At 41.9% G+C, this 10,117-nt stretch overlaps 1 protein-coding gene across 2 annotated transcripts; it reads right to left on the bottom strand.

The window, feature by feature from the left end:
- Positions 1–1,772: 1,772 nt before the first annotated feature.
- On the bottom strand, positions 1,773–9,668 carry COX7A2L (cytochrome c oxidase subunit 7A2 like). 2 transcript variants are annotated; one of them, XM_084284989.1, is made up of 3 exons: positions 9,342–9,668; positions 3,798–3,932; positions 1,773–2,929 (listed from the first exon to the last, which is right to left on the bottom strand). In XM_084284989.1, the coding sequence occupies exons 1-3, from the start codon at positions 9,411–9,413 to the stop codon at positions 2,786–2,788; spliced, it is 351 nt and encodes a 116-aa protein (XP_084141115.1). In that variant the 5' UTR covers positions 9,414–9,668; the 3' UTR covers positions 1,773–2,785. The 2 variants fall into 2 exon arrangements, with proteins under 2 accessions (XP_084141115.1, XP_084141116.1); XM_084284990.1 differs by lacking the exon at positions 3,798–3,932 and having other exon boundaries at positions 9,342–9,654.
- Positions 9,669–10,117: the final 449 nt, after the last annotated feature.

Below are 10,117 nucleotides of genomic sequence, written 5' to 3'. Positions count from 1 at the left end.
AAAATAACAGTGAAGTTTCAGTATCCAAGTCAGATTCTTGCGGGAATGAGGTAGCCTTCTTGATGCTGCAGATCACTCCTAGTTTTCCTTACTTAAGACCTTATTTAACATCAGCCCAAGGAGAAAGATTAGAAAGATTATTTATGTTAAAGGTAAGGGTGTTCTTGAGGGTTTAGGAGTAAGAAGATTAGGTGTCTCTATCACAAATAATAATTCAAAACACTTAAATCCTCTTGAATCCTCACAGAGGTCTCTGGCACCAGAACATTTTTAAAAGCATGTCTAAGAGAGCTTTTCTTAGGAAGAAAAAGGATTTACCATGTTGAAATTTCTTTATGGTGATCTCAAAACTAACTGAGAACAGGGGCACAATTTTTCCTTCTATGTCCTAACCTTTTGGCTGCAGCTTTCAAGCTTTCCTCTTCTTCAGAGCACTTTATTGTGGGAATATAGAAATGCGGTTTCCTCTTTCTCTCAAGACTGGAGCCCTGCCCGGTGGCTGCAGACAACCAGTGATTCTTTGTTCTTTAGCCTCAACTGAAGTATGGATGCGACAAGCTGACAAGCTGAAGGGAGTATTCTCATCCTGCTTCAGCTGGGTCAAGTTTATTTGTTTGTTTTGTTTTGAGAAAGGCAAAGTGAAAAGTTTTCCAGAATCCACACTGCTTAAATAAAACAATGGATCATCTAGTATCTGGTCATCTGCTAAACTCCATGGTGTTTTCTTTTTCCTTTAGCACACAAATGCTAAATCTGACAAAAATTTGGAAAACAATAGACCCAGAGTAAAAAGATGAGTCAGATATCTATTAATTCCAATCATGACTTCTATAGCAACACATAAACCCAATATTCTAGTTGAGATCCTTTTGAAAGAAAGCTGGTCTGAGTGATGTCTCTGCTGCTTTTCTTTCCACAAGTACGTGGAAGAGTATTGCCACTGGTTAATATGCTAAAGGAGAAAAGGTTAGTTACTTCATCCACATCTACCTTAGCAAGTAGGAAGTTAACCACTGTGAACTATAAAAAATTCACAAAAAAATAAATACAAAAAAAAATCTCCAAGTCATCTCCATGAACATCTACCTGTCAAGTTTGAGGACAAAAACAAGTATCCTTTATTAGATGATTCTTTTAGGGAGTGCTTAATATATGATATGAAGACAGAAAATAAGCTACCATGCTGCTTTTTTTTTTAATTGTTATTATTAATTTTGTAAAATAGACTTAACAGCCTACACAAGATTCTTAGTGCTATGGAAACATGTGCTACTTAGGATAAAATATTTTATCAGTAGAAGCAACAATATCTGATACTTCCTTCAGAACATCATTAATTGTTCCTCTTTGACTCTTGCTGTCCATATGATTTTCTTATTTAGTGAATTAATCTCTCCACTCCTGAAATACCAACATTGACTAAAAGCTGAGATCACAGCACAAGCAGCTATTTTCTTTCCTGTGGAACAGTAATAAGGCTTTAGTATAACTTAACTAGAAAACAAATCAGAATGAATTTAAAAAAGAGTTAACAGATGGAAACTTTAGGTTCCTTGATCAACTGTTTTGCTAATTTATGAGGACAATGTTTTCTTCACAGCTCTGGGAGAGATGGGTCTTTACAGAGGCCAGCAAATCCATGTTCATCCACATTCAGTGCCTGAGTGACTGGGAGTAAATATTCTGTGTTCATGAACCAGAGCAGGATCCATCCCATTAGAAAATATCCTTTGTAAAGACTTGTGTGAAACTTCCAGTTCAAGGTTATGATATTACAGAGAAAAAATGAATTAGGGTTTTATTAGTTTCCATATTGACCCATGCAGCAAAGGAAATGTGTGCTTATATGTGTATATAGATGGATATGTGTATCCACTGGAAATAACACGCAGCAGAACTATGAAATACAGTGGCTTGTTTCACCAAAACTTATAGTTAAAGACCCAACATGTTCCAAGATAGAGTTTTAAGAGGATTAGCATCCCAAAAAGATTACAGTAGGGCAGCTGAATCCATCGTCTGGTTTAAGATCTGCAAGTTGAACCTGAGTAACAGTATGTTAATACATTTTGCTATAAGGCCACCTGAAGTAGTATGAAACTTTCAAGACTTGCCCATTATTCACGTAGTTATCTTTATTGCACAACAAGAGAGTGTTTGACAAATGGAAGTCCAAAAACTGGTGTACAACTGATGCTACAATACTGTTGCATTCTGTTACATACTGTGATGTTCACATTATGGAATAAATCCAGTTTACATATTCCAAGGAGCTAAGCCATTTGTCCTGCCATCAGAGGTACAAGTGTTAAATAATATACCAGCATTTGGAGAAGTTCCACTGCCACCTGGTTATGTAAAATGAGCTGTGCATGACAGAAACAGGTTCTTGCTGTTATAATAATTAAATTATTTGTTTTTACTGTTTTGGAAACTGGTAGCGTCTTCCCAATAATGAATGTAGAGCATAGCCCCGAAAGCATTTCTTACCCCATCTCTAACATTGTTGAAACTGGGGGAGGGGATGAAGGAAAAATTTAACTTTCTCCAACTGTTCATACACTCCTGCAATAGAACAAGTGCAAAGCTACAACCATATGTTAAGATGATGAGTTTGTGTCTGTTTGTATTGATTTCTAGAGCACATAAGGCAACCAATTTAAACACAGTTTCTCCCAGAAATTTGATCTGAATAGTGAACCTTTTATGATTGATCACAGAATTAAGAAGCAAGGGGAGAGACATGCAGGAGGTCCTTCAGATGTCATGAGTCCCATGAGTTCATTTACTTTTGGTTTCTTGGTTGTGAGGCCATGTAGAGTGCCACTAGACAGTAGATAGTCCCGCCTATTGTTAGAGCCATAGTGGTCCGATAAAGCAGCCTATCTGGAACTCCTCGTTTCAGGTGTACTGGCAGTCCATCTGCTTTCTGTGGGAAGAGTTTAAAAACAAACAAAAGAAAATGAACACCCAGACAGAGGCCACCACGAACAAGCTACCTCAGGTAAACTTAGAGACTCCCATGAGGGAAACCTCCTGACAAACAGGCTATCTACAATCAGATGTATTAAGTGATGTTCATTTAGCAAGACAAATGCAGATGCAAGTTAATTTTATTAGCCAAAGCCATTAAGTGCAGGCAGAAAGAATATATCTTGAAATATTCCTAAAGAGGACTTTGATGAGAAAAGTGTCACTAACACAAGAATGTGAAAAGATGCATAGAAAAGGTTATTCACCAAGTCAGACTGACATATTCCAAATGCAAGTGGCATGAAAGAGAGAAAAGGGTACATTATAAAGCACATTCTCAATGTTTTTGTTTTAAAAAAAAAAAAACTTATTCATTTTATGAGAAATCCCAGTATATTTAGAAATTGCATAGCTAACAAACTGGCTTTGAAAACCTCACTGTGCTCTTCTTAACACTGTATTAAAACAGCTTTGGTAGTATTCAAGTTATTATACTCAAACAAGGAATGATCTGCTTTGCTCCTCCAGATCTGCTTTAAATCATAAGCTTGGATTATTCCCAGATGGAAAATGCTTCTAATAGTCAAGTAATACAATCAGCATCTTTTGAAGCCCACCAAAAGAAAGATAAACTTACTAGACTTTTCGCTTTCTCTATTTATGTCCCATGCAAGGTCATGGGACAGATACAATTATACTGTATACCCTTAAGTGCACTTTGAAAAGTGTAGGTATTGCAGAATGACAAAAGTAGTTAGCCACATTGAAATAGGGCAAAATATTCTCTCCAGTTTTCTTTACGTTACTCTCAAAGTTGTCGTTACCTGAAAAATTTTCTGTAGGTCTGGCACCTTGTTTTTACCCAAGAAAGAATCAGTTGCTGGTAAATCTGAAGCAAGTTTAGTTGTTGTCCCAAAAATCAGAGCTGGGGATTCAGTGGAAACTATTGGTTTGAGTCCCTGCATAAATAAAGATTAAAATATCAAGGTATATAATACTTGCAAATGTACCAATTGTCACATTAGGCAGGCATACTGCCAGTCATTACAAGGATAGGTTACAAAGAATATTTATCTGATATGACAACCCGTGGTTTAAAAAAAAAAAAAAAGTGACAGCTAACAAAAGACACATTGTTGTCCCGTTCGTTTCTCTGCTACAACTTTGGACTTTGTGAGGAAAACAGAAGCCTCCTTTTTTATTTTTTTTTTGCAAGACATAAATTCATAGCTATTATATGCTTTTCTGTGTTGGTATTTGGTCCTAATTGTTGCTTGTTTTTGCACATAGTCAGACTACCTTGATCCTATCAGAGTAGAAGGGTTAGGAGTGGGAAATTCTAGGGTCCAATGGAGTGAGGAGACTTGACCGAACTCTTTCTCCTGAATGTTCTAAGCAGTGCCTTTAGAATTGGGCCTGAAATAACTGGGATGTGTGGGCTGGAGAGGGAGGAAAAAGGAAAAACAAAAAAAGGAAAACAACAACAACAAAAAATAATAATAAAAAAAAATAGGTTATGACCACTTGCTGTTTCATATGAAGGTGATAAATAAGTGGTGCTCAAGGACACTTCAGATGCTTTGAAAGGGTAGATATTTTAAGCTGGTGTAAAAACACCCTGTAATTCACATGCTGTTGCAGCTTGCCACTCTTCATGTGTTCCCTCTGAGCAGCGTAAGTTAATTTCCTTTCAGTTCTGATGGTTGTACCCTGCATTTGATATAAAACTACAGGATCCAGTTTTATGGATAAGATTTTAAGTGTACAAAGTTACAGCAATCGTGAGATGGCCTCCTTGCCTGTTTTATTAGAGGTACACTTAACAGTTATGCTTCAGCACATGACAGTGATGATGTAAATTATGGCTCCTGAAACAGCTGTATTTTTGTAATTTTGTATTATTGGTTTTTGTAATTGCTGCAAAAGCAAAAAGCATAATACAGGCAGGTTAATGCAGCAGTCTTTCATTTCAAACAGAAACAGCAATTGCTCTCTATTAGATCAGTTTGAGGCTGCACTCAAATTTTAGTTTTTGCTCATGGGACTAGTTGATACCTTTTGTATTTAAGAGAACTGTCCGAACACTGTTTGGAGCTGAAATCAGACTTTCACTCTTTTCCTCTCAGGCCTGCTGCAGACCAGGCATGTTTTCTCCATATGGCTGTAAATTCTCTGCCACAATAGGCATCTTCGAGGGAAAGAGTAGACTTCTCAACATCCCGAAACAGCCTTCTGCTTTTCTAGTGCTTGAATATTAGAATCACGTATTTCTGACAGTCTTGGTTATATTTTGAAAGAAAGCTGGCAAAACTGGATTCTCTTACACATTCAATAACTAGCACCTTAGTACTGAGCAGTCTTCCACATGAAGTGCTGAATTAAGACCAACCAGTTCTGGTCACATCAGCAAAAGAAGCATCTAAGAAACTTAAGATTAGCTAAAAAACTTAAAATCAGCTGCTTGCTAAGCTTATTGTGGCTGGAAAGAAATTCTCAGTACTACACAGAAGAATTTTGGTACAGATCATTTTTGAGCAAGTCATTAAGACACCATAAATGACACTTGTGTTTAGATAACCCTGCAGTTTGGGTGTTGTTACTAGCACCAGTGTTTCACTACACTCAACATGTTTGAGTTAGTTACTCTACATGTTACTCTACATGTTTGACCTGTTTTTCTTAAGCTAATGCTTCATCTTGATAATTTCTCTTCTGATTTTAAGATGTTAATCTCTTAATCAAGCTATTAAGAATTTGTTCTAATTATTAGACAAAGTGTAGAAGGTCAACTCATACAGAAAATTCACCATCAGCTGATTTCATAAGCACACAATGACTTTCTCTGAAGTCCTTAATGAAAGGTCAGGACACGTGGCTAATCGAAAACATACAGAATCTCAGACACCAGCATGATTAGGTTTAACACTCTGTCTCTTCCTCTGTTAAGTGTGTTTGCTTCCCTGTCAGAGGTCTGCAGGTCAACCTACCCATTGGTTGGCCAACACGTTCAAAGTTAAAACAAACTTACATCTTCCTAGCATGAACTCCAAAGGGAGATTTGCATTTTCCTAGTAGCACAAAACAGGTAAGAATTAGGAACACAATTTAATAGAGAGAGCACCACACTTAAGTTTGTAAATGCTAGGGAAATTGGTCAAGCTGAATCACAGAATGAGAAAGTGGAGAAGGCTGAGGTAAGTGTAAGTGAAAAAGGAAAACTGGAAAGGAAGTGAAGCTGAGAAATGTGACTTCAGAACATGAATTGAAGTAACTTTTATGAACCTAAGTGAACTAGACACTTCTCACCTAAATAGCAGATCATTTGCAGCAGCACATACCTCACTGTATGAAGTTAAATCTGTTTGTCATCACTAACACAAGGATGCTTTTAGATAAGATTACTTGAAGCTTTGCTTGCATTGGGATGACACATTTAAGTGTTTTTGTGTATATTCAAAGTATGATGGACAGTACAAAAGGTTAATCATTAGCTTCTCAACCAACTCCAAACAATTCACACCAGTTTAAGTCAGAAGATGTGTGTGGGGTTTATTTCTGGTTTGCTTTGTGGTTTGGTTTTGTGTTTTCATAGCTACAAGCAAAGCAAGTTGTATCATCTGAAGATGTGGCAGTATGAGAATTTCTACCTGAGCTGTGGTGTGAACTAGGAAAAAGTTCATAGAGTCATACTCACCTGATAGCATCTGAATCTGGTCCCACTGTTAGTGCTTTAAACACAGGCCAGTTCTTTGAGTGAATAGTTTGTATTGAATTTGTAATGGCTATGGCTGTCATTAGCCTCCTAATCAGAGGAATATTTTTAATCTATTTAATTCCTCACCTGCACTAGCTGAGAAAGTTCCCATTTATTCAAACAGGCTAAACAAAATTATGTAAAGTAGCATGAACTATTAAATGCAAAATTAAGTCATTTAAGAATGCTAATACTCAGATGGAAAGAAGAATACAGGTTTTAAGCTAAGGAATTTTTTGTTAGTATGAGTAGTTAGTTATGTTAGCTGTCAGCAAAAGCATTTCTGAGATACATTTTGGCTGGTATTTTGCAAGCCCACAATAAGCTTAAACTTGCATCAAAACAATACTGCATTGGGAAGCATCAGAATGTGACAGTACAGAATAGAGTGAATTATTACGTTGCATATTTAACAGAGGAGAACTTGAATGGCGAATCCTTGTTTTTCTAGAACCATCAAAATAAGCAGAAGCATAAAAAGTAAACCACTTTAATTGCTGAGCTGTAGTTTGATTAAATACAGCAATGCTGTATTTAATCCAAAATAGGACAAAAATCCAAAATAGGAAATTACTTTGATTTGGACTTAGCAACTACTTACCCACGACTCCTTTCATATTTTAGTTTATATATAGATTAAATATATTTGTATAGAACAGGTAAGAAGTACTCCAAACTTTGTAACAGTGGTGTTTTCTACCATAGGTGCCTGTTAGGATGTTAACAGATGTACTTTTATACTCAAACATATTTACTCCACTGTCTTCCCTGTGTCCTGCTCTCTCCCCAGACCCCCTCCCAATAGCTATCCAGGAAACCTAAAGAGCACTGGGGAAAGAGAAGAATAAAACCATTCTTGGGATAGAAACTGCCATTTCAGAAAGTCACGGGTAACTCGATGTTTATTTAAGATCGTGGGTTAATTCGGGAGACTCTCCAGTGCTAGCCCAAACTCCTCCCTAGAGCGGGCTGTGCCATGAGGTCAGGCTAGGTTGCTCTGGCTTTTGGCTGGTTTGGCCTTGAAAGCCTTCCAGCACTGGAGACTGCATGGCCTCCAGGAGCACCTGTTTCACTGCCTGCCCTCAAGCAAGGAAATATCTTTCCTTACATCCAGTCTGAACCTTGCTTGTTGAAGCTTGTGCCCTCCCACCAGGCACCGCTGTGCAGAGCCTGGCTCCATCCCACTAACTCTCCTGCAGGTTCTGGCTGGCTGCTCCTAGGTCCCAGCTGCAAAATGCCTGTGCCCTCAGCTCCTCTTTTCCCGTCTGAACAAGCTCTGTCTCCTCCGAATCTCCACAAAGAGCAAGTGCTCTGACCCTCCCAACCATACTGGGGACCTCTGCTGAACGTGCTCCAGCTGATGCCACACTTTTCCATGCTGAAGAGGCCCACAGCTGGATGCAGCAGCTGGAGGCGATCACTTCCCTTCAGGTACTGGCTATACACATGGTGATACAGCCCAGGATGACATTGGTCTCCTTTGGAGGCAAGATGCATGTCTAGCCTCACGTCCCGCTTGCTGTCTGCCTCTATCTCCAGGCCATTTGCAGAGCTGCTCCCACCAGCCTCTGCCAAGAGCTCTTCCTCCCCATACACACACCTCTGCCTTTATTCCCTCAAGGAATCCCATTCCTCCACTTTGTCTAGCTCCTTCTGAATGGCAGCTCTACTTCCAGAAGTTCAGACCACCCTATGCTTTGATGTCTGCTGCAAACATTACAAGAGTGGGCTCTGTTGCCTGCTCCAGGTAACTGATAGGGTTCTGCAGCACTGTGCTTGGTACCAACACCCACACAGAGTGTGACCTGCGGAACATTGATCATCCTTCTCACTATCTATCCATCTAAACTACGAAGCCTTAAGTTCAGAAAACATCCAAATAAAACGTCTGGGTCCCTTGAAACAGCTCAGTGTTTTACACAAGCTTAGCACAGCATTGCTGCCTGCAGACTGCGCTGTCCAAGTAAAATCCGCACAGTGAAGGCTCCCAAGGAGAGCAGAACTGTGCAGTGTGGTGCTTACAGGATGAGGGTAGGGAAGAGTTAAGTAAAAAAAAATTGGTGTGTCACAACAATACACACCCTACCAAAATGTGTCTGCTTTTAATAAGCAATTATCCCTTGACTTCTCCCGTGTGTGCACATAAATGTACTCTTTTAAAATAAAGCAGCTGAGTTCACATCAGAAAAGAGAAAAATCCATCCTCCACGCCTTAACCTCTCGCAGCAATCACCTTTTTATTCCCAAACCCAGTGCCTTCTTCCTTACCGAGCCGTACGACTTGAGGCTCCCTCAGTTCCCGCGGGCCTTTCCCCAGCGCCCCCGCCACCCCGCTGAAGCCCCTGGCGTTACCCGGGGCCCTGACAACGGCCAGCCGGCCCGAGCCTAATTAACCTGTGCGCGCGTAGCCTAATTAACCTGCGCCGAACGAGCCTCGCAGCGAGCAAGGCGGCCCTAGATTGCCCCATATACCCCCTATATCGCCCCATGTATCCCCGAGCCCCCCCCAACGGCCGGGCAGCCCCAAGGTCACGGGCCGGGCCGGGCGGGCAGCAGCGGCCCCGATCCGCCCGGATCCGCCCGGGTGCCGCCGTGTCGGTGCCGCTGCCGTTACCTGCGGGTTGTAGGCGGCGGAGGCGGCCGCCCCGACCAGGCGCTGCGTGACGCCGCTGAAGCGGTAATACATGGCGGCACCGAGGCGCCGCGGCCACGGCCGGCTCCCTGCGCGCCGCCGCAGGGCCTCGCCGCCTCGCCGGGCGCTGCTGCTGACGCCGCCTGAGAGCGGCCGGGCCCCCGGAGCTGCCGGAGGGGTGAGGGAGGGACGCGGGCACCGCGCAAGGGGGAGCGGGGAGCGGGCGGAGGGAGGGAGGCGGCGTGGAGGCAGCCGTGGGGCTGCGCTGTGGGGAGAGGGGGGTGGCAAGGGGCAGGCGAGCGGTGGGCGCCCCGGGGGCCTCGCAGTGCTCGCAGCCAATGGGCGGGAGCGGGAGGGGAGGTGCCGCTAATGGGCGGGAGACGGGCTCGGGTTTGAAGCGGGAGACCCGGGTTCGAGGCTGCCCTCGGCCGCAGCCCTGGTGGAGGTGCTGAGCTCCCCGCGAGCTGTACGCTAGGGTACTGGGGCACTACCCAAAACGAATAGAGAAGTTGATTCAGCGGTGAAGGGCAGTTATTATTGACCATGCGCTATATGGTCTGTTGGGAGTCTCGTGCACAGTTTTGCAGATATGTTTGCTGTGAAAACGTCTGTGCTCATGCACAGAGTGAAACCCAATTAAAATACACCTTTATGAGCTAGGGAAAGCTCTGCTTCCAGGAGGTGGTTCAGAAAGTAAAGCAGTCATATATAAAGACAGTATTTCTCTACCCAGCCCTGTAACACCTACTTGGCTCCTG

Source organism: Netta rufina (assembly GCF_964035555.1).
Source record: "Netta rufina genome assembly, chromosome: 3".
Taxonomy (NCBI): domain Eukaryota; kingdom Metazoa; phylum Chordata; class Aves; order Anseriformes; family Anatidae; genus Netta; species Netta rufina.
Note: the sequence above shows the minus strand (reverse complement) of the source record. Positions and strands in the feature narration are given on the sequence as shown.